The sequence below is a fragment of the Perognathus longimembris genome, chromosome 28, assembly GCF_023159225.1.
Source record: "Perognathus longimembris pacificus isolate PPM17 chromosome 28, ASM2315922v1, whole genome shotgun sequence".
NCBI classification, from domain to species: Eukaryota; Metazoa; Chordata; class Mammalia; order Rodentia; family Heteromyidae; genus Perognathus; species Perognathus longimembris.
The window spans coordinates 82,016,552-82,041,990 of record NC_063188.1 but is presented as its reverse complement, the minus strand read 5'-3'; the positions used below and the strand labels follow the sequence as shown (position 1 = coordinate 82,041,990).

General features: G+C 41.6%; 1 protein-coding gene across 10 annotated transcripts in view; it reads left to right on the top strand.

The window, feature by feature from the left end:
- The first annotated feature begins 23,647 nt into the window (after positions 1–23,647).
- The window catches only part of Kdm6a (lysine demethylase 6A), a 171,835-nt gene continuing 170,043 nt past the window's right edge, over positions 23,648–25,439 (top strand). For all 10 annotated transcript variants that reach the window (XM_048336734.1, XM_048336731.1, XM_048336735.1 and 7 more), the window contains exons 1-2: positions 23,648–24,204; positions 24,409–24,472. In XM_048336734.1, coding sequence (XP_048192691.1) covers positions 24,038–24,204; positions 24,409–24,472 — 231 coding nt within the window. In that variant the 5' untranslated portion in view covers positions 23,648–24,037. The remainder of the gene's footprint in view (positions 24,205–24,408; positions 24,473–25,439) is intronic.

Below are 25,439 nucleotides of genomic sequence, written 5' to 3'. Positions count from 1 at the left end.
ACTCAGGCAACAACAAATGCTGGAGGGGGTGCAGGGAAAGAGGAACCCTTCTCCATTGTTGGTGGGAGTGCAAAGTAGTACAACCACTTTGGAGAACAGTATGGAGGTTCCTCAAAATGCTCAACATAGACCTACCCTATGACCCAGCCATACCACTCCTAGGCATCTATCCTGAACAACAGGTCCCAAGATATCAAAAAGACATCTGCACTTCCATGTTTATTGCTGCACAATTCACAATAACCAAAATAGGGAAACAACCCAGATGCCTCTCCACAGATGAATGGTTCCAAGAAATATGGTACACAATGGAATACTACATAGCGATAAGAAATGGTGAAATATTGTTCTTTGCAGGGAAATGGTCAGAACTTGAACAAATAATGTTGAGCAAGACAAGCCTAGAACACAGAAAACAGAGGGGCATGATCTCCTTGATATATGACTGTTAAGGTGGGGGGAGGGGGAGACAGTAGAGACCAGGTCTGTGAAACCAAAAACTGCTTGTCAAATGGTATTTCCCACAGGTTTGGGTCAGCGACCCTACATTATGTAACTAAAACCAAACAACTACTCAACATATAAAGGACAAAAATAGACCTCTCAGTGGATCACAATAGCTCAAAAGCTATGTATGTATGTTCATAGAAGACAGGGATAAACAAATCCTGTTGCTGATATTACAATTAAAGCCCTAGGCGAATTTTCTTTGGCGTAGGCCACGTGGCTACTGTATATGTTTTTGGTACACTGTGTATTGTGTATATGTCTACCTGACCTAGGGAAGGGAAAGAAAAACAGGGAGTAAGATATCACAAGAAATATGCACACTGCCCTACTATGTAACTGTACCCCTTTTGCACAACACCTTGTCACAAAAATTTGTTTAATTAATAAATAAATTATTTAAAAAAAACATTTTGTCTCAGTTCACCTCCAATCGTAAGCCTCTTGATGTCTGCCTCTGTAGGAACTGAAATTACAGACAGCAGCCACCATGCCATCTGGAGCTGTTTGTTCAAAAAGCATCTCCGATAAGGGCTGAGAACAAACCCAGCTGTTGTTTATACCACGAATTCCACATCTTCTCACCTTTGCCCTTCTTTTTTGAATTGTTTATTCATGCCTCTAGGCTTGTTTCAATTGGAGTGTAAATCTTTTTTTTTTCTTTCTTCTCAGTTGCAATCACTGAAATGTGGAATAAAGACGTGCAACTTTTCTTGTCAAATATGTTGCACACAGAGATTGTGATTCTAAAGTTTAAACTTGTACATAGCTAAATTGAGACTAGTTGAATGTTTCTTTGTTTCAGAGTAATATGATTAATGGATTTTCTTATTGCATGGTTATAAAAATGTTACCATTTTTTTCTTCTAATTTCTTTTTTATCTTCCCGTTTTAAAACGGTGTCTTCTAATTTGAATTTTTCTGTGATGCTTGTGCTGGGCACCTTGGTTTCTGTTTCACCTGTGACTCACACCTGTCATCCTAGCTGCTCAGGAGGCTGAGATTTGAAGATTGTGGTTCAAAGCCATCCTGGGCAGAAAAGTCCATAAGACTCTTATTTCCAATTAGCAACAAAAAATAAAAAACAGAAGTGGAGCTTTAGCTAAAGTGGTAGAGCACTAGCCTTGAGGTCAAAAAAGCTCCCTGACAGCGCCCAGGCCTAGAGTTCAAGCCCCAGGACCAGTGCAGGTAGAAAATGTCTCATGTACTTTCCTGCCTGCATTGGCTTTGACCTTTGATCCTCAAATCTCAGCCTCTTGAGTAGCTGGAATTACAGGAGTGAGCCACCAGAGCCTGGCTTATTTCTTTTATATTTTATTTTATTGTTTAGAAGCCTGAAGGTTGGGAAGAGGTTTCTAAAAAATTTTCTCCTGCTAAAGAATGGTTCCCATTTTCTCTGGGTCTTCTGGATGTGGCTCTGGGTCTTCTGGCTCTATGTTAGTTTTTTCTCACTCAAATAAAGAAGTTTCTCGGGGCTTAACAGCTGAACATGGTTGACTGCACTGGTTACCATTGGACACACCATTTACCTGTGGAAGTCGTACCAGAATCTAGTCTATAGCTGGAATACACATAGTTTGATTTCCCTCTTTGAGCCTCTTACTAATGTTACATAACAAAAGACAGTTTCCAGAACAGATTTCTTACAGACACTTTCAAGTAGTTGACCTTTCTCTAAAGTTTTGGACAGGATATCCTACATAATTTTCAGGAAAATTATATGTAAAACAAGAATGTGAAGCTACATACAGATGGCCACACCTGTAATCCTAGCAACCCAGGAGGCGAAGATCTGAGGTTCAAAGGTATGAAGCCAACCCCAAGCAATGAAGTCCATAAGACTCCTATCTCTATTAAAAACTACCAACACACACACAAACACACACACACACACACACACACACACACGAATGTGAGTTAGGTGTAGTGATACATAATCTCAGTTATTTAAAAGTATTAGGAGTTCAAGGCCAGCCCAAGAAAATTAGGGAGATCTTATCTTCAAAAAAAGGGGGAGGAGGGGCTGGGAATATGACCTAGTGGCAAGAGTGCTTGTCTCCTATACATGAAGACCCTAGGTTTGATTCCTCAGCACCACTTATATAGGAAATGGCCACAAGTAGCACTGTGGCTCAAGTTGCAGAGTGCTAGCCTTGAGAAAAAAAAAAAAAAAAAAAAAAAAAAAAAACAGAAGCCAGGAACAGTTATCAGGCCCTGCGTTCAAGGCCCAGGACTGGCAAAAAAAAAAAAAAAAAAAAAAAAAAAATTAAAAAAGAAGGGACTAGGAGCTGGGAATATGGCCTAGTGGCAAGAGTGTTAGTCTCGTATACATGAAGCCCTGGGTTCGATTCCCCAGCACCACATATATAGAAAATGGCCAGAAGTGGCGCTGTGGCTCAAGTGGCAGAGTGCTAGCCTTGAGCAAAAAGAAGCCAGGCCCTGAGTCGAAAGCCCAGGACTGGCAAAAAAAAAAAAAAAAAAAAAAAAAAAAAGAAGTGACTAGGGGCATAGACAATGATTTCAAAGCCCTAGGTAAGGTGTAATCCTCAGTACCATAAAGAAACACAAAGGAAACAACAGGAAATATACAAGTATAAGAGGAGGTAAGGATGGGGATCAGTATCCTGGTGAATAGCTTCTAAGAGTACAAACATGGATATTTTCCCTTAGTGAGATAGCAATCTTTTTTAGTTGAGAGACAGATAGAGTACCATTAGACCACAAAAAAAGGGGCTCCCTATCTGTTTCAGTTAGTGTCTGTTTGGGGAAATGAAGCAAAGGGAAAGTGTGACTGGGAATTCTGCAATCTAGCCCGCAGGGCCATCTGACTCTTAATTGTTAACATTTCCCCCACTTCAGGTCAGCAGCTTCTCCCATTAGCCCCCAGAACCACCCATACCTAAACTCCCTGCCCTAGAGCTATAATGGGCCACTCCCACTCACCATTCAGACCTATCTACTTCCTATCTACCTATCTACCTCTAGCTCCAGAGATATATAAGCCACCACCTGCTCCTTCTCCTGTGGGAGATATGGCCCCACTAATAAACCTCCTTACAAACCTTCTCCTGTCCGTGATGACATGGTGATTGCATGGTCCCCTGAGATGGCTGGGACATATCCTCTCAATAATTAACATCAATTTCACCCAGATCTAAGCCTCAGGTTACATGCAGACCAGTTTTAGTTTTTGATTCGGTGAAAGTTTATTTTGTTTTGTTTGTTTTTCTATCCTTTTCTGTATTTGAGGGAATATTTTAATTTTTTGTGAGAAGTTAGGATAGGATTCATTTGGCAGCAAAGAGCAATATATTATTTGAACTAAAAGCCATGGGGGGGGGGCTTTTGTCTATAGAGCTAGAGATTAAATATTTTTGATTTTGCAGGCCAAGAGTCAAAATCTAGGATACCATGTAAATATATATATACATATATATACATATATACATATATATATATATATCAGCAGGAAAAAACAAACATTTAAACTTCTTTTTGCCAGTCCTGGGGCTAGAACTCAGGGCCTAGGGACTACCCCTGAGCTTCTTTTTGCTCAACGCTAGCACTCTACCACTAAAGCTACAAGCACTGGCTTTACTTCTGGCTTTTTCTGTTTATGTGGTATTGAGGAATCAAACCCAGAGCTCCATGCATGCTAGGCAAGCACTCTACCACTAAGCCACATTCCCAGCCTTAAACCATTTTTGATGGGGAGGGGGGCAGAAAAGAATGGGCTAGCTATACAGTCTAGGTTGGCCTTGAACTCACTATGTAGCACAGTCTGGCCTCAAACTCATGATCATCCTCCCCCAATCTTCAGAGTCCCATCATTACAGGTGTGTACCACCAAGCCCAGCTTTCCACAAAAATTTTACTGATAAAATTGGAAATCTATCAGTAATCATAATATAAGTTTTTCTACTGTCAGTCTGCTACAGAAAAAATAGGATTCATTATTTTGGAACATATTTTGTTTGCTTCAGGTTCAAAATTAGTGTTCCTTATTATTAGATTAGATTGCAAATGTTCATTTGATAATGCTGATCTGTAATGAGATATTATGTATTTCAAATTTTGAAAATGTCTTTTCACACAGAAAGACACTGCCAAACATTCAATCAGTCCATGTGCATATGATTTAAATCGAGCACATCAGTTGTATGGAAGGCATTTGTAGAATTCCAGTAGGTTTTTCTCTTGATATTTGCCTTTTACATTGCAGATTAATCACTTTCAATTATGGTTAGATGGAAACTCCTCAATTGTACAGTTAATTTGGGGGTCCATAGCAAAACGATTTTAATTTTTTTGTACTGGTACTAGGGTTTGAATTCAGGGCCTGGGCATTGTCTCTTAGTTCTTTTGCTCAAGAGTGGTGATCTACCACTTGAGCCACAACTCCACTTCCAGTTTTTTGGTGGTTGATTAGAGATAAGTTTCATGGACTTTCCTGCCTGGGCTGGCTTTTGAACCTTAGTCTTCAGATTTCAGCCTATTGAGTGTGAGCCACTGGTGCCAAGCATCTTCCAATTCTTTCATTTTTTTTTTTTTTGCCAGTCCTGGGGCTTGAACTCAGGACCAAGTACTGTCCTTGGCTTCTTTTTGCTCAAGGCTAGCACTCTACCACTTGAGCCACAGTGCCACTTCTGGTTTTTTATATATATGTGTGTGTTGCTGAGGAATCAAACTTAGGGCTTCATGTATACAAGGCAAGCACGTTACCACTAGGCCATATTCCCAGCCCACATCTTCCAATTCTTTAAGGAACTATTCTAGTTAAAAGTCTAAGGGCTAGGAATGTAGCTTAGTGGTAGAATGCTTGTTTAGCATGCATGAAGCCCTTGGTTTGATTCCTCAATGCAGGAAAACCTGCAAGTGGCACTGTGGCTCCAGTGGTAGAGTGCTAGCCTTTAACAGAAAGAGCTCAGGGACAGTCCCCAGGCCCTGAGTTCAAGCCCCAGAACTGGCAAAAACAAAAAAAGAAAAAAAAAAGTCTGATAGTCCTAAGCTTACTTTTTCTGGACACATTTCTTTAGCTGTTGTACTCAAGAACAATTTAATCATAATTTTCAGACTGGAAGCTCAAGTTGTAGAGATTCTGCCTCCTGTACGAAACCCTGAGCTTATATTCTAGTACTGAAAAAAAATTGTGCAGCTTTCTTTGTTTGGTTAGGATACGAGCAATTCAGACAGTCATTTTGCAGCCCTATTTTGTTTTATTGTGAAAATTCTACTGGGGTAAAATATTCTGTCTTAAATTTTTTTTTTTTTTTTTTTTTTGCCAGTCCTGGGCCTTGGACTCAGGGCCTGAGCACTGTCCCTGGCTTCCTTTTGCTCAAGGCTAGCACTCTGCCACTTGAGCCACAGCGCCGCTTCTGGCCGTTTTTCTGTATATGTGGTGCTGGGGAATCGAACCTAGGGCCTCGTGTATCCGAGGCAGGCACTCTTGCCACTAGGCTATATCCCCAGCCCCTGTCTTAAATTTTTTAATTGTTCTCATTGTTGCTTTCCTGTCACTTGGGAATATTATGATAAGTGCTTAGTATGATAATATTGACATATATTGCATTCTTTTAGCAAAGCTACAGTGTTGCTGCATAATTTCATGCTTTTGCCATCAAATTTGATAAGAAAATAATCCACATTCTATTGCACCTTAAAGTATGACATTTTAAGTCCATTTCTCATGTTTTTTTTCTTGTTTTGACATGATAGGTATGCAGTGATAATAAAAATGTCATAGTGTCTATGTGTAGCATTCAAACCATTGCCAATTTATACCAGTATCTCTGTGATGTTTGTAGGGCACTGAGCAGCAGAGAAAAGCAATGGGAGAGTCCAATAGGTTCTCTTTCCCAACAGTTTAATTCTTTGTTTTTACACCAAGCAGCTACAGATATGTAGATAAATGAGCACCATTGTGCTTTAGTAGATTTTTTGTCTTTTTTAAAAAATTCATTTATTAAATTTTTTTGACAAAGTGTTGTGCAAAAGGGGTACAGTTACATAATAGGGCAATGTGTACATTTCTTGTGATATCTTACACCCTGTTTTTCTTTCCCTTCCCTAGATCAGGTAGACATATATACAATACACAGTGTACCAAAAACATATACAGTAGCCACGTGGCAAAGGAAATTCACCTAGGACTTTAAATGTAACGTCAACAATAGAGTTTGCTTATCCTTGTCTTATACGAACATACATACATAGCTTTTGAGCTATTGTGATCCACTGAGGGGTCTATTTTTGACCCTTATATATTGAGTAGTTGTTTGGTTTTAGTTACATAATGTAGGGTCGCTGACCCAAACCTGTGGGAAATACCATTTGACAAGCAGTTTTTGGTTTCACAGACCTGGTCTCTACTGTCTCCCCCTCCCCCCACCTTAACAGTCATATATCAAGGAGATCATGCCCCTCTGTTTTCTGTGTTCTAGGCTTGTCTTGCTCAACATTATTTATTCAAGTTCTGACCATTTCCCTGCAAATAACAATATTTCACCATTTCTAATCGCTATGTAATATTCCATTGTGTATAAGTACCATACTTTTTGGATCCACTCATCTGTGGAGGAGCATCTGGATTGTTTCCCTATTTTGGTTATTGTGAATTGTGCAGCAATAAACATGGAAGTGCAGATGTCTTTTTGATATCTTGGGACCTGTTGTTCAGGATGGATGCCCAGGAGTGGTATGGCTGGGTCATAGGGTAGGTCTATGTTGAGCTTTTTGAGGAACCTCCATACTGTTCTCCAAAGTGGTTGTACTACTTTGCACTCCCACCAACAATGGAGAAGGGTTCCTCTTTCCCTGCACCCCCTCCAGCATTTGTTGTTGCCTGAGTTCAGAGTACAGGCCATTCTAACTGGAGTGAGGTGGTATCTCAGGGTTGTTTTTATTTGCATTTCCTTTATTGCCAGGGATGTTGAACATTTCCTCATATGTTTCTTTGCCATTTTTATCTCTTCTATTGTGAAGACTCTCTTTAGCTCCTTTGCCCATTTCATAATTGGTTTACTGGGCTTGGAGGGGCTTAGTCTTTTGAATTCTCTGTAGATGATGGATATTAGGCCTTTGTCTGTTGCTGTGCTGGTAAAGATCCTTTCCCATATGGTTGGCTGTCTTTCTAGTTTGGTGGCTATGTGCTTAGCTGTGCAGAAACTTTTTATTTTGTAGTAGTCCCATTTGTCGAGTTTCTCCCCTATCTGTTGTGCCCTGGGACTCTATTCAGGAAGTTCCTTCCTGTGCCTATAAGTTCTAGCACCTTTCCTACTCCATCCTTCAGTAGTTTCAAGGATTCAGGTCTAATGTTGAGGTCCTTGATCCATTTTGAGTTGATCTTGGTGCATGGTGATAGGCTAGGGTCTAATTTGAGTTTTCTGCATATGGCTGCCCGGTATTCCCAGCACCAGTAGTTGAAGAGGCTCTGTTTTTTCCATTGTATTTCTTTAGCTCCTTTGCCGAATACGAGCTGACTGTAAGAGTGCGGTTTTATTTCTGGGTCATCAATCTATTCCATTGGTCTTGAGGTCTGTTTTTATACCAATACCAGGCTGTTTTGATTATGATGGCTCTATAGTAGAGCTTGAAGTCTGGAATTGTGATACATCCTGCGCAGCTTTTTTTTTTTTTTTTGCCTAGAATTGCTAGGCCTTTGGCTGTTCCATATGAATTTATGGGTTGCTTTCTCTATTTCAGTGAAGAAAGTAGCTGGGATCTAGATGGGGATTGCATTGAATTTGTATAACAATTTGGGCAATATGGCCATTTTCACTATATTGATTCTTCCTACCCATGAGCATGGGAGGTCTTTCCTTCTCCTTGTGTCTTCTTTGATTTCCCTTTTTAGATTTTTATAGTTTTCATTAAATAGGTCCTTCACGTCTTTGTTTAGGTTGATCCCTAGGTAATTTATTCTTTTTTTTTAGCTATTGTAAATGCTATTATTTCCATAATTTCCTTTTCTGCTTGTACATTGCTGGTGTACAGAAAAGCTGCTGACTGTTGTGGGTTGATTTTGTATCCTGCTACTTTGACAAAATGGTTTATTAGGTGTAGGAGTTTGAGGACTCAGTTTTTTGGGTCCTTCAGATATAAGATCATGTCATCTGCAAATAGGTATGGTTTAATTTCTTCTTTGCCGATGTGGATCCCTTTGATGTCCTCCTCTTGCCTTATTGCTATGGCTAGGGATTCCAGCACTATATTGAAAAGAAGCACCCTTGTCTTGTTCCTGAGCTTAGGGGGAATGATTTTAGTTTCTCCCCATTTAATATGATATTCGAAGTTGGTCTGTTGTATATGGCTTTTATTGTTTTGAGGAATGTTCCATCTATTCCTGTTCTCTCCAGAGCTTTTAATAAGTGTGGCTGTTGTATTTTGTCAATGCCTTTTTGGCCATCGACTGAGATAACAATGTGATTCTTGATTTTAGTTCTATTGATGTGGTGAATTACATTACTAGATTTATGGATGTTGAACCATCCTTGTGTCTGTGAAATGAAGCCTACTTGGTCATGATATATAATTTTCTTGATCAGTTTCTGGATCCTGTTAGCTAATATTTTATTGAGGATCTTTGCGTCTGTGTTTATGAGTGATATTCGTCTGTAGTTCTCTTTTTTTGTTGGGTCTTTGCCTGGTTTGGGGATGAGTATAATATTAGCTTCATAGAATGAGTTTGGGATTTCTCCCTCTGTTTCTATTTCGCGGAAGAGTTTAGATATTAGCTCCTCACTAAAGGTTTTATAGAATTCGTTGGTGAATCCATCTGGGCCTGGGCTTTTCTTTGTTGGGAGGTTCTTGATTACCCCCTGTATCTCGCTGTAAGTTATTGGCTTATTTAGTTGATTTATTTTTTCTTGGTTCAGTTTGGGCAGTTTATACTTCTCTAGAATTGATCCATTTGTTTAAAATTATTGTTTTTTAGTGAGTAAAGGTTCTGGAAATAGTTCCTTATGATTGTTTGAATATAGTGTGTTTTTGTTGTAATTTTTCTGGTGGAGTCCCTGATTTTACGTATGTGAGTCTCTTCTCTTTTTTTGTAAGTCTTGCGAGGGGTCTGTCAATTTTATGTATTTTGTCAAAGAACCAGCTTTTAGTTTTATTTACTTGTTGAATGGTCTTTCTATTTTCAATCAGATTTATCTCTTCTTTAATCTTGGTGATCTCTCTCCTCCTAGTCATTTTAGATTCGATCATTTCTTGTTTCTCCAGTATTTTTAGTTTCTTCGTGATGTTTTTCACCTGCTCTGCTTCCATTCTTTTAATGTGAGTGCTAAGGGCAATAATCTTGCCCCTCAGTAATGCCTTAGCTGTATCCCATAGGTTTCTTTGTGATGTATTTTCAATGCTGTTGTGGCTTATGAATTCGTTAATTTCATCCTTAATTTGGTCTGTGGCCCAAGTGTTAGATAACAGTGAGGGGTTTAGCCTCCAAGAATATGTATAGCCTCTGTGGTAACCTTTATTATTGAGGGTTACCTTGATTCCACTGTGGTCAGATATAATACATGGGATGACATCAATACTTTTGTATTTGCTGAGGTTCTTTGTGTGGGCTATGACATGATCTATTTTGGATATGTTCCATGGGCTGCTGAGAAGAATGTGTATTGGGTCTCTGTAGGGTGAAAGACTCTGTACAGATCTATCAGATCCATTTGGGATATGGTGTTACTTAGGTCTTCAGCTCCCTTGCTAATCCTCTGGGTGTTCGATTTGTCTCTTGGAGAGAGTGGAGTATTAAAGTCACCCACTATGATTGTGTTTGGGTCTATCTTGTTCTGTAGTTCTGTGAGAGTTTGCTTGACATATGTAGGGCTTCTTTTGTTCCATAAGTATAAATTTATCACCGTGATGTCTTGATTCTGGATTTTTCCTTGTATTAGAATGTAGTGTCCTTCTTTGTCTTTTTGAGTTGATTTTAATGAGAAGTCCAGCTTGTCTGAAATCAGGATGGCTACTCCTGCCATTTTGGTAGGTGCATTTGCTTGGAAGATCTTGCTCCATGCTTTCATTCAGAGCCTGTTTTGGTCCCTTGCTGTAAGATGGGTCTCTTGAAGACAACAGATAGCAACTTTTTGTTTACAGATCCACTCTGTCAGTCTGCTCTTCTTTATCGGAGAGCTTATACCGTTTATATTCAAAGAGATCATGGATAAGAGTGCTTTTTTTCCCTTCCATTTTCTGGTTAGGCTGTTTTTCCTCTCCCTTTTTTCTTTTAGCAGAAATTTTTAATGATCTTCAAAATGTGAATTTCATAGCTGGATGTGATAGTTCATGTATGTAATAGGCTAGCACTCTACAACTTGAGCCACAGCGCCACTTATGACTTTTTCCGTATATGTGGTGCTAAGGAATCAAACCCAGGGCTTCATGTATACAAGGCAAGCACTCTACCACTAGACCATATTCCCAGCCCCTCTTTTCCTTTCTTTTCTCTTCTGTTCTCTTCCCCTTTTCTTTCTTTTTTCTTTTCTCTACCCCTGCTAGTGAATCAAGACCAGCAGATTCTACCTGAGAACTCTAGCACTCAAGGACAAATGCTGTGTCATCATGTTGTTTTCATGTGTGACAAAATGGCAGTAGGAAACAGGTGGAAACCTGGATTTAGTCAGGAGGTTGTAGTTTTCTGACTCCTGGCCTAGCATAAGGATCAGACTGGCAGCCAATATTCACCAAACTAAGTGATAGTAATTGATACTAAGTTTCTTTCTTTCCTACTTTCCTTCCTTCCTTCCTTTATTTCTTTTTTTGTGGTGGTGTTAGGAATTGAACCCAAGTCTTTGCACAGGCTAAAGCCCTTCCCAGAGCTACATCCTCAGACTAGAAAAAAAAAATTGTTTAAAGTAACAGCACTAGCCCCAACAGCAACACTATTGTTACTAATTTTTTTTGGCTAAGGCTTTTCCCCCCTTCTGTCTCAATACTGGGGCTTGAATTCAGGGCCTTTCTCTTTTCACTTGAGACATAGTTACCCGTCTGGCTTTTTGGTGGTTAATAGGTGGTAAGAGAGTCTTATAAACTTTTCTGCCAAGGCTGTCTTTGAACCTTGATCCTCAGATCTCAGTCTCCTGAGTAGCTAGGGTTACAGGGGCCAACCACCAGCAACCTGGCTTTGCTTTACTTTCTTGCTCTCAGTTCTCTATCACTTGAGCCACGTCCGTAGTCTAGTTGTGTTTTTGGTGTTTTTTTTTAAAACTGGGTAATTGAAGATAGAGTCTCATGTACTTTTTTTTTTGGCCAGCTTTGGCCTTGAAATGTGATCCTACCTCCTGAGCAAGTAGGTGCAAACCACTGTTATCCAGCTAAGATCGGAGACTGTGACATTGCCTCCTCTTACTTCAACTCCTGACTTCCCCTTTCTCCCGTTGGCCATAGCCATAGTAACTTCTTGAATCTGTATGAAGTTCTGTATCCTTAGGCTTTTGTGCGTCTGCAACTAGGTTGCTGGCTCTGCATGGAAGGCGATCCTCCTGCCTGTCTCCTATGAGTCCATATTCTATTCCCTGGTCTGACAAAGATACATCTCCTGAGATCCCACAGAAATTTGGGCAATGGTTCTAACACTCATAATTCGCTGTTACACTACAAAATTTAACTTATACAACTATCTAAGATTAGCTGTGAGACAAGAATCATGTTGAATTACAAAGCTTTAGTTCTCATTACTTCTTTGGGTACCATTTTAGTCCTGCCCATCTCTCTCCTCTCTTGGGATCTGATGACACAAGTGTTAGATCCTCTGTTGCAGTCTCACAGATATCTGAGGCTATGTTTATTCTTTTTTCTTCTCAGTCTATATCTATCTATCTATCTATCTATCTATCTATCTATCTATCTATCTATCTATCTAGTGATTTATATATTGTCAGCTGTGGGGCTCAAACTCGAACTCAGGCTGGTCACTATCTCTGAACTCTTTGTGCTCAAGGCTAGCACTCTACTACTTTGAGCCACAGTGCTACTCCCAGGTTTCTAGTGGTTAATTGGAGATAAGAGTCTCAAGGGAATATTCTGCACCTGCTGGCTTTCAACTGCAGTCCTCAGATCACAGCCTCCTGAGTAGCTAGGATTACAGGGGTGATCCACCAGTGCCTGGCTTCCTGTTATATTTTTTTCTTTTTCTCTTTCTTTCTTTGTTTCTTTGTTTCTTTGTTTCTTTCTTTGTTTCTTTGTTTCTTTCTTTCTTTCTTTCTTTCTTTCTTTCTCTCTCTCTCTCTCTCTTTCTTTCTTTCTTTCTTTTTTTTGCCAGTCCTGGGGCTTGAACTCAGGGACTGAGCATTGTTCCTGGCTTCTTTATGCTCAAGGCTAGCACTCTATCACTTGAGCCACAGTACCACTTCCAGCTTTGTCTGTTCATGTGGTGCTGAGGAACTGAATCCAGGGTTTCATGCATGCTAGGCATGCACTATGCAGGCAAGTCACATTCCTAGCCCTATATATAGTTTTTGCATATTAAAACTTTCCATTTGGGAACTGGGAATGTGGCCTAGTAGCAAGAGTGCTTGCCTCGTATACATGAAGCCCTGGGTTCAATTCCTCAGCACCACATATATACAAAAGGTCAGAAGTGGCTCTGTGGCTCAAAAGACAGAGTGCTACCATTGACCAAAAAGAAGCCAGAGACAGTGCTCAGGCCCTGAGTTCAAGACCCAGGACTGGCCAAAAAAAAATTCCATTTGATCCCATGGGTGCAGCCTTTTATTTTGCTAGTCCTGGGGCTTGAACACAATGCCTGGGCACTGCCCCTGATCAATTTGTGCTCAAGGCTAGCACTCTACCATTTGAATCACAGTGCCACTTTTGGCATTTTGTTTATGTGGCACTGAGGACTTGAACTCAGGGCTTCATGCATGCTAGGTAAGCACTCCACCAAGAAGCCACCTTCCCAGCCCCCAAGGGTGCAGTCTTTTTTTTTTTCTTGTTTATTGTCAAAGTGAAGTACAGAGGGGTTACAATTTCATATGTAAGGCAAGTACATTGCTTATCCAACTTGTTACCACCTCCCTCATTTTCCCCCACCTCCCCCCTTCCCAGTTCCCTCCCAACTATGAGTTGTACAGTTGGTTTATACCACTTGGTTTTGTAAGTATCACTTTTGCAATGGTTTGTCTTTTTATCCTTTGTCTCTCATTTTTGGCATTTCCTTTCCCTTCCCTAATTCCAATACATGTCTATACAGTGCCCAGGGTACTAAGATCAGATACAGTGATAACAGGGGTAAAACCACGGGAAGGGAATACAAGAGAAAAAAAGGGGTATGCTTTCACATGGCATGTTGAAAATAATTACAACAATGATATACCACTTGTTTCCATAACTTGGAGTTCATTTCACTTAGCATCATCTTATGTGGTCATACGGGCATAGCTATTGGGCTATTGTGATCTTCTGCTATGTTTACCCTAGAGATTTACTAATTATTCTCTATGAGGGAAACCATAGGGTTTATGTTTCTTTGGGTCTGGGTCACTTTCAAAGAACCAATGTTCTCCTCAACAAATGGGCTAAAGACCCAAAAAGAGACTTCTCTGAAGAGGAAATGAGAATGGCCAAGAGACATATGAAGAAGTGCTCAACATCACTGGACATAAAAGAAATGCAAATCAAAACAACACTGAGATTCCACCTCACCCCAGTAAGAATGTCCATTATCAGGAAATAACAAATGCTAGAGGGGATGTGGCCAAAAGGGAACCCTACTACATTGTTGGTGGGAGTGTAAACTTGTTCAGCAACTCTGGAAAGTGGTATAGAGGATCCTCTAGAGGCTAAACAGAGCTCCCCTATGACCCAGCAGTCCCACTTTTAGGCATACCCCCAAAAGATTACAAGCAAGACACACAAAAGCCACCAGCACAATTATGTTCATTGCAGCACAATTTGTCATTGCTAAAATATGGAACCAACCCAGATGCCCCTTAGTAGAGGAATAGATCAGGAAAATGTGGTACATATACATAATGGAATTCTATGCCTCTATCAGAAAGATTAATACTGCCCCCATTCATAAGGAAATGGAAGGACTTGGGGAAAAAAATCATACTAAGTGGGGTGCAGTCTTTTGGCACCTCCTCTTCCATCTTTCCCTGCCCCCATCACAGGGACTTAGACATTTGCTTATCAACAGAACCTTTGCTGGGCTTGGTAAGGTGTGCCTGCAATTCTAGCATTTTGGCAGCAGAGTCTAAGAAGAGAAGATTGTCATTTAGAGGCCAGACAAAGCTAGTCCATTTCAAAAATGACAAAAAAGCCTTAAAATTGGTATTGGGTAGGCAGACTTAATGAGTGTTCTTTTGTTCAGCAATAATCCTGAGCACCTCCCTGCACCTGGCCTATCCCAGTGCAAATTTTGTCCCCTGCAGGGAGGGAAATGAGGTCCTTCTCTCATGGCACCAGAGAAGTGCTGCTGGTGTGACTCACTGGCTGTGAAGGTTGAAGCTCATGTGACTGAGTCTCTACGTGAGTACAGTAAAGCATTGCTTCTTTCAGTGCTTGACTATGTTGCCTGTTCCTTGGATACTTGAATTCCAAGAAGCTGTGAGCAGAAGTGCCTGGACTTCAACTCCTAATAATAGTCAAGATGTCACTTTTCTGAAAATAAGTCTTTGTGTCTTCTATTTCTTTGTGGAGACCTCTTCTTTTGTGACTTTCTAGGTTTTCACTTATTTCTAGGAAGTTTGCATCATTTCTTGATGCATTTGTAGTGCTGCTTGCTTTAACAGCCTTGCCAGATAATTCAAACATCTGAGTTGTCTTAAGGTTTGCATCTATTGATTATGTTTTCTCATTAAAGGTTATCCTCGTTCCTCGTATGATGAGTGATTTTTACATTAAGACCTGGACTTTTTTGGTTATGAGACTCAGAATCTTATTTAATTCTTGTTTTTGTAGGCCTCCTTTAACATTGCTGAGGGGTAGGGTGGGGCATTCCTGCCATGTGTTGACTGAAGACGAGGGAGGTTCCTCACACAATGGACATTGACTCCTTGTGGGGGGTGTTTGTCTCCTTCTTAGCATTTGGTGGGGATGAGAATTTTTTTTCTCTCTACTAGGTCTCCAGTAATATTCACTTAGCTGAAAGGCATAAGAGTGCTTCATTATTGATCAAGACATGGATTCCACTAACATAATGGGGGGGAGGGTGTCCACTGGCAGTGGTCAAAGTCCTAACAGTGCTGGGCTACCTCTGACACCAAGTATGGAGGGAGGGAAAATGTAGGCTCCTCAATGTAATTTGGGGGTGGGGTGGGATTTGTGGTGAAGCTGAAGAAGTCTAGAAACTATTTTAACAACTTAAAGTTTTCTATTAACAGCAAGTCTGTTTATAATTGGCTCTCTGTACTTTAACCCTATTATTATTACTACCATCCATTGTGTTCAGACATCAGTAGGGTAATTTTTATGACACTAGTAAGTATGGATACAATTTTTGAAACTTATTTTTAATCCTGAAATAAAAAATAAAGACAGTTCTATTTATAAGACTAGATAAAGCATGCCTTTGTAATGTGACATTTTAAAATTATTCATATAGGGTACATGGTGCTAACATTACAAATGAATTATGCATTCCTAAATACTTCAGGTGCTTAGTTGTTCAGAATAAATTTCTTCTAGTGGGTTTTTTTTTTCTGATAGTGATACTTCTATAACCATTTCCATAATACTGCTATAAATTGTGAACTGATTAGTCCATAACTTGAATCAGCATATTTTAATATAATTAAAATTATTGGTTTATCTATACATATAATCAACTTGGTAATTTCAGGTTAAACTTTCCCTAGCTCATGTGTTGTAATTATGAAACAAAAGTCAGTACTGAGTGATATAAGGTCTAATTTGAGAATAAATCAAGCTATAACAATATTGGGGTAGGGCACTGGTGGCTCACACCTATAATCCTAGTCACTCAGGAGGCTGAGATCTGAGGATTGAGTTTTGAAGCCAGCCTGGGCAAGAAAGTCCATGAGACTCTTATGTTCAATAAACTACTAAGAAAAAGCACAAAATGGCTCTCTGGTACAATAGGTACAGGGTTAGACTTGAGCTTAAAAAGCTTAAGGACAGTGCTCCAGCCCTGCATTCAAGTCCCAGGATTGGCATAGAAAGCCATGTTGGGGTTCTATGCCGCATGTGTATAAAATGGGCTAAGACTGCTATGCTTTGGACTTATAAGGAGATTGGATTTGAACCAGAATATGATTGACAGAGTGGTGGCCAATACATTTGGAATCTATATTGTGAAAACATGATTTCAGAAATCCCAATCTTCCTAGTTTATTAATGTGTCTGTGTAAGAATTGAAACCAAAGCACCTTATGCTCCTCGAAAGAGAACAACAAACCAAACTACAAGCCAATAGATGGAAGTAAATAATTGAAATCAAATCAGAATTAAATGACTTAGAGTAAAAAAAATCCCATCGAAAGAATCAACAAAATGAAGAGTTGGTTCTCTGAAAAAATTAACAAGATAGACAGACCCCTAGCAAATCTGACCAAAAAACGAAGGCAGCACACCCAAATAAACAAGATCAGAGATGAAACAGGTAACATCACCACAGAAACAACCAAAATTCAGAATACAATAAGGGACTATTTTGCAAAGCTTTATGCCAACAAATTCAAGAACCTGGAAGAAATGGATGATTTCCTAGCAAAAATTGATATTCCCCAAACTCAACCATGAAGATTTAAATCTTCTAAACAGACCCATATCCAGCACTGAAATAGAAACTGCAATAAGAGATCTCCCATCCAAGAAAAGCCCAGGTCTAGACGGATTCACAGCAGAATTCTACAAGGCCTTCAAAACAGAACTCACACCAATATTTCTCAAACTCTTCAATGAAATTGAAAGAGAAAGTTTGCTACCAAACATATTCTATGAAGCCAGTATAACCCTCATCCCAAAACCAGGCAATGACTCATCAAGGAAAGAGAACTATAGACTGATTTCTCTGATGAACATCGATGCAAAAATTCTCAACAAAATGCTGGCCAATCGACTTCAACAGGTCATCAAAAAAATCATACACCATGATCAAACTGGGTTCATCCCAGGGATACAAAGTTGGTTCAATATACGCAAGTCAATTAATGTAATCCACCACATCAACCGGAGCAAGGTAAAGAATCACATGGTTATATCTCTAGATGCGGAAAAGGCATTCAATAAAATCCAGCACCCATTTATGCTAAAAGCCCTGGAAAACTGGGATTCCAGGGAACATTCCTGAATATAATAAAGACAGTCTAGGACAAACCAATAGAAAGCATAATTCTAAATGGAGAAAAGCTAAAGCCATTCCCTTTAAAATCAGGAGCAAGACAGTGATGTCTGCTCTTTCCTCTCCTCTTCAACATAGTACTAGAATTCCTAGCCAGAGCGATTAGGCAAGAAGAAAACATAAAGGGGATCCAAATAGGAAAAAATGAAATTAAACTTTCTCTTTGCAGATGACATGATCCTATACCTAAAGAACCCCATGGACTCTACTCCCAAGCTACTAGAGCTGATCTAAAACTTTGGCAAAATAGCAGGATATAAAATAAACCCTCAAAAATCAATGGCTTTTCTATATGCCAATGACCCAAAGACTGAGGCCGAAATCAGGAAAGCAACTCCTTTTGCAATAGCCCCCCAAAACATAAAATACCTAGGAATAATCTTAACCAAATAAGTGAAAGACCTCTATGATAAGAACTTTAAAAAAATGAAAAATGAAATTAAGGCAGAACTAAGGAAATGGAAAACCCTCCTATGCTCCTCGATTGGGAGGATTAATATTGTCAAAATGGCAATATTGCCAAAGGCTATCTAGAAATTCAATGCAATACCCATTAATATCCCAACACCATATTTTAATGAAATAGAGGAAGCTATCCAGAAATTCATATGGAACAATAAAAGACCCAGAATAGCAAAAACAATCCTAAGCAGAAGGAACAGTGCTGGAGGAATTACCAAACTGCAGGCTGTATTACAAAGCTATAGTAATAAAAACAGCTTGGTATTGGCACCGGAACAGGCCTGAAGACCAATGGAACAGAACTGAAGACCCAGAAATGAACCTGCAGAACTATGCCTACTTAATCTTTGATAAAGGAGCTAAAAAAATAGGATGAAAGAAAGATTGCCTCTTTAACAAATGGTGCTGGCAAAACCGGTACAACAACTGCAACAAACTAAAACTAGATCCTTATATATCACCCTGCACCCAAGTCAATTCCAAATGGATCAAAGACCTCGAAATTAAAACAGATACCCTGAAAACACTAAAAGAAGGAGTAGGAGAAACACTTGGGTTCCTTGGCACAGGATGAAACTTCCTTAATAAAGGCCCCACATTGCAACAAATCAAAGAAAGGTTGGACAAATGGGACTGCATCAAACTGCAGAGCTTCTGCAGGGCAAAGGACATAGCTTGTAAGATAAACAGAAAGCCCACAGATTGGGAAAAGATCTTTACCAGCCATACAATGGACAAAGGACTCATATCTAAAATATATACAGAACTAAACATTTAAATTCCTCCAAAACAAAACCGCAAAGAACCAGTAGCCCCCTCATCAAGTGGGCTAAAGACTTAAAAAGAGACTTCTCTGATGAGGAAATGAGAATGGCCAAGAGACATATGAAAAAGTGCTCTACATCACTGGCCATAAAAGAAATGCAAATCAAAACAACATTGAGATTCTACCTCATCCCAGTAAGAATGTCCTATATCAAGAAAACCAACAATAAAAAATGCTGGAGGGGATATAGCCAAAAGGGAACCCTACTACATTGTTTGTGGAAATGTAAACTGGTTCAGCCAGTCTGGAAAGCAGTATGGAGATTCCTCAGAAGGCTAAATAAACATAGAGCTCCCCTATGACCCAGCAGCCCCACTTTTAGGAATCTACCCAAAAGACTACAAACAAGAACACACTAAATCCACCAGCACAACAATGTTCATCGCAGCACAATTTGTCATAGCTAAAATATGGAACCAACCCAGATGCCCCTCAGTAGACAAATGGATCAAGAAAATGTGGTACATATACACAATGGAATTTTATGCCTCTATCAGAAAGAATGACATTGCCCCATTCATAAGAAAATGGAAGAACTTGGAAAAATTATACCAAGTGAAGTGAGCCAGATCCAAAGAAACATGGATTCTGTGGTTTCCCTCATAGGGAATAATTAGCACAGGTTTAGGCCAGTCACAGCAGAGGATCACAAGAGCCCAATAGCTATGCCCTTATGAACACATAAGATGATGCTAAGTGAAATTAACTCCATGTTATGGAAATGACTGTTACATCACTGTTGTAATTACTTTCAACATGCCATGTGAAATGGTAGCTTCTTTTCTTGATGATCCTCTTGTATCCCCTTCCTGTGGCTGTCCCTGCCCTATCACTGTATCTCATCTGAGTACCCTGGATACTGGATATACTTGTATTAGAACTAGGGAAGTGAAAGGGAATATCAAAATTGAGAGAGAAGGGATAAAAAGACAAATGACTCCAAAAGCAATACTTGCACAACCATTTGGTGTAAAGCAACTGAAGAACTCATGGGGAGAGAGAGGAATGAGGGAGGAGGTAACAAATAGTACAAGAAATATACCCATGGCCTAACGTATGAAACTGTAACCCCTCTGTACATCACTTTGACAATAAGTAATTATTATTATTTTTTTTATTTTTTATTTTTTGGCCAGTCCTGGCTTGGACTCAGGGCCTGAGCACTGTCCCTGGCTTCTTCTTGCTCAAGGCTAGCACTCTGCCACTTGAGCCACAGCGCCACTTCTGGCCATTTTCTGTATATGTGGTGCTGGGGAATCGAACCCAGGGCCTCATGTATACAAGGCAAGCACTCTTGCCATTAGGCCATATCCCTAGCCCATAAGTAATTATTATTAAAAAAATAAAATACAGAGAATGAAAAAAAAAAAAAGAGGATTGAAACCATGGCCTTAAGTATCTGAATCAAATGTCTACTACTGAACATTCCCAGTCTCCAGACAGTTTTTAAATTCATATGATACCTGCCTTATGGAATCCAGTATTGAAAATAATATCAAGTGGCAATAGAATTTCTTTTTAACAAACAAGGCAATGAGCTTAAATTATAACTAATTTATTGAAGGTCATCCTGCTACCTGCTATCAAGTGGTAGAGTTAGAACTTAAACTAGATCTGTATGTTGTACATCATGATGTACAACATCATGTTCATTTGATGATACTACTTTTCCTTTCACATGGGTTTTCAGATTAACTTCTGTTTTTGTCAGTCATAAGGCTTGAACTCTGGGTGTGGATGCTCTACCACTTTGAGCCACAGCACCCCTTCCTATTTTCTGGTGGTTAATTGGAGATATGAGTCTCATGGGCATTCTTGCCCCGGTTGGCTTTGAACTGCAATCCTAGGATTACAGGTGTGAGCTGACATTCATTTTTATAGAAACTTTTCTAAGCTCAGTTATTGCAGTTTTCCTAGTTTTCTTTCCAGGGAAGGGGCTTCATATTTTCTTTTCTTTTCTTTCTTTTTTTTTTTTTTTCCAGTCCTGGGCCTTGAACTCAGGGCCTGAGCACTGTACCTGGCTTTTTTTTTGCTCAAGGCTAGCACTCTGCCTCTTGAGCCACAGCACCACTTCTGGCTGTTTTCTATATATGTGGTGCTGGGGAATCGAACCCAGGGCTTCATGTATATGAGGCAAGCACTCTTGCCACTAGGCCACATTCCCAGCCCCTTCATAACTATTTTTGCACACATTTCACAAATTAGTCTATGCAAAGCCCAACAAACTACATAGTGGTATAAAGACTTACATTACTAGATCTTTGTATTAGGTAATTTTTTTCCCTTTGGCAGGACTGAGGTTTGAACTCAGGGCATTTTGCTTGCTAGACAGATGATGGACCTTTTGAGCCATACCCCAGCCTAGATCCTTGTATTTTGGATAGACATAAAGTACTAGTTTAGCTGGGCTTGGTGGTGAGCACAAGAAATTACAGCATTCTGGAGCATTGAGATTTTTAGGCCAGCCTAGGCGACATAGGGAGATCCTATCTTAACAAATAAAATAAAAGGCTTTGGTTTAGAGGATAGTTTTCCCAAGGTCACACAGCCTGTGCAGAGTAAATATTATAAACCCTTTGGAGTCAGCTCAGCCTGACACCAACCCCTCCCCCATTGCATTCTAGATGCAATTCTGGAGCAATTACCTAGCAATGTTGTGAAAGGCAGCCAGGGGTGGATAGTGTGTAGCTTTATAATTCTCGGAAAGACCTAATCAAAAAACCCACTAACTTCAGGAATATGGCCAAATATTGGCAGATTTGTATTTCTGCTTGTACACACTGTGTATGTGTAGGGGGAGGAGAGTGAGAGCGAGTGAGCGATGGAGGAAGAAAGCTAGAGAGCAAGAGCAAGCAAGAGATAGAAACAGCAAGAGAGAAAAAGAGAAAGAGAATGTGAGAGGGAGAGAGTCTGAGAGGTCTCAGGCTTTTAAAGGTCACTATTCGTAAGAAAGTTAACAATGCATATGTTAATTTAACTGTAGAAAATAATCAGCTCTGAGTAATCATTCTTTCAAACAAAATGGAATACCATAACGAACGGTAGAGGTGTTTTAGAGAGTAATTAAACATAAAATACAGTCTATACAAAACCTGAGTTTGTTCGTCTAGTTACTAGTCTCAGGGGAACAATTAAAAACTGTACAAAATCAGTTGGGATTTCCATACCTTCTCACTGAACACTGCTAGCATGTACTGACTAAGCACTGAAATGTCTTCCTTATGTTTTGAAATCCAAGTTTAAATACAACATTGTCGATTGGCTACAGGTGTAAGGTTACCTATCGAAGTGCATAAAACATTTAAATCATGTGAACTAATACTTTCCTATCCTTGATGACTGTAACTGATTTGTTATATGAGATATAGTTTCCTTAATTTGTTTTTGAAAGCAGTCTATAGAACACCTGGTTTCCTTTTTCTCCCAATTATACTATGGATTAAGCACCAGGCTAATGACATTTTTTTCCCACCGCTTAGAGAGGGTACAAGAAAGTGCTACTGCAAAGGGTTTCAGAATGTAGTGGCGGCAGAAAAAGCTTTTCTGGGCTGCAAGCCGCCCCAAATCTACCATGCAGGATCCGCCGAGATCGCAACAGAACACAACATTCTGAAGATCCTCCTAACATTTTCACTGCATTTTTTTCTTATATTACAGCGAGTTACTGAAAGGACGCAGTGCAAACCCAGGTAGCACGAAAATTTGGCCCGAAAGTGCCACCAACAGATCTTTGGCAGTGGGGTGCTAGGGTTAGCCAGCCAGGATCCCCTAGGAGACTCTTCTGTCCTTCTGGCCCGGGGGATGTAGATGGGGGTCAGGAGATTTCCCCGTCCCTCACCCTCTGCACTTTCGGGGCTAGTGAGGGGATACGGTTGCGAGTGCGGCCCAGCCTAGGGCAGCCCCAAGCTCATGGAACATGGGGTCGGCAACTGCTCCCCAAGTGCACTCTTCTTGGAGGCCATTAATTCCAACAGGGCTAACTCTGAGCCTTCTTAGAAGGGCAGAGGTCCGGGACCCTGCGCCGCGACTTGTACCTGGTCCTGTGGGGACCGACACCTCCAAAAGACGCGCACCGAACGACCGAAACCCCAATCTGGGCCTATCCCGGAGCTCCTGGGCAAGCAAAGGCTGTCCAGCTCAGGAACCACGGCAGCTCCAGCCCGCCGCGGGCGGTGCCGGACCTCGCCCTTCCCTGCCCCTGCCCGTCCCCTCCCCCCTCCCCAGCCCGCCGCGGCTCCGGAGGTTACACGGGCCGGACCCTCCATTCTCTGCCTGTATATTTAACTAGCACAACCTAACCAGCTGCTTCCTGTCTGTGACGCCCTTCCCTCGACAGACGTGTCTATCAACCAATCACAGGCAAGTATTGGAGCGCGTCCAGCTTTCTATTGGGTAACTGACTTGATGGGCGGGGCTCTAGAAACTAGCAAGTTCAGTGGAACCATGGCTGACGCGAGTCAACAAAGATCACGTGAGGAGAGTGGGTCACGCCGATTGGCTGCACCGGCCGGGCGGGGAGGGGGGGGTCACGGCAGCGGCGTGGGGTTCGCTGTGTGACACAATTACAACAACTTTGTGCTGGTACCGGGGAAGTTTGTGTCTCCACCGAATCCCCCCAGTGCTCCCGAACCCTGCGCGCTCCGGCCATTCCCGCCTTCCCCGCTCGTGGCTGTCCCCTTCCCGCCCCCGCGATGTGACCCTACAGCTGAGCTGCCGCCGCTGCCCGACTCAGTGGCTCCGCAGCCTCAGCAGCTGCCGCCTTCGCCGCTACCGCGTTGGGATTTTTCGTTGCCGCCGTTCGCGGTGCTGGAGGAGGCGGCGGTAAAGTTGGTCTGCGGGTCCCGTGCGGAGATTGGGGCCGTCGTTGCGGGTCCGGGCCCTAGGAAAGGAGTGTGTGTGGGGGGGTGTCGGCGTTGGAGTTGTGAATTCGCTGCGTTTCCATGAAATCCTGCGGAGTGTCGCTCGCTACCGCCGCCGCCGCCGCTGCTGCCGCCGCTTTCGGTGATGAGGAAAAGAAAATGGCGGCGGGAAAAGCGAGCGGCGAGAGCGAGGAGGCGTCCCCCAGCCTGACAGCCGAAGAGAGGGAGGCGCTCGGTGGACTGGACAGGTACGAGCCACCGTCATCTGCCCGGTCGGCTCCGGACAGGCAGGCGCCTCTCCGGGGAGGCCAGAGCGCGGCTCGCCTCTGGTGGGGCGGGCACCTGAGCTTGGCGCTCCCCGCGCCGCCAACGCGGGGCCTCGGGTTCGGGCAGGGACGGGGATCGGTGTCGTTCCCGAAGCATTAATGAACTGCATATATCTTTTCCTATAGCCGCCTTTTCGGGTTCGTGAGATTTCATGAAGATGGCGCTAGGACGAAGGCCCTGCTGGGCAAGGTAAGACAGCTGCGGGCCGGAGCGCGGACACGGTCTCCCCAAGCCGGCGCCGCGCTCGCCCCGGGAGCCCTGTGGTCCGGCCAGCGCTCATTGTGGTCGCGGACGATGGCCGAGGGGCTTCCGGAAAACTATTTCCTGCTTGAGCTCTGCCCCCTTCCCCACTTCTGGATACCTCGCTTGCTCCCTTGCGGAATCGCTCTCTCCTCTTGCAGCTAGAAGAGCGGAGAAAGCAGCCCTTTGGGGCCGAGCTCAACTCATTCGACAGAATAGTCTCCGATTTTCACCCCTTTGCGGGCTAAGGCCGTTGATCTCCGAGGTGCCTAGAAGAGGGTCAAGAAATCCTAAATGTGTGCAGATTCCCTCAAATTTGTACCTCTCTTGGTGTATATTCTTTTCCTCTAAGGCAGGCTGTTCATGATGTCTACTGTTCACTCAACATTTGTGGCTTTCATGGGTCTCTGCTTCCGGAAAGGGGAAGTTGCCCGTAGTTTGGATCGGTAAAGAGTTTGCCTTGGGCTGTTGACATGTATCTCATTTGGTATGGGTTTTACCTGAAGTTAGGTGACTTGTTTACTTTTTTGGAGCTTTTCTGCCAGAGAAATACCACACTTACATGGGAAGGTGTTTCCTTCCTGGAGCTTCCTCGCCCGTGTGTCACACATGGGAACTCAGGGAGAATTCGGGGTGTAGTCTGTTTATTTGTGTGGAAAGTTGTTGGCACTGTCATTTAGTAAAGTAATGGCTGCTCCTATCGGCCCAAGATGGCGGGACAGGGTGGGAGGAGAAAGTGAAGGGGGGGTTTGTGGGAGGGAGGAGAGGTAAACATGGAAATAAATAGTAGCTACGAATAGGCCTCTCTTTTGGAGTGTATAGCTCGGTGGTTAATCAAGATTATTTCAGGTTATTTGCATATGGAATTCACTTACCTCTCTAGCTTGGAAACAGCATGCTTATTATGCCTAGTAAA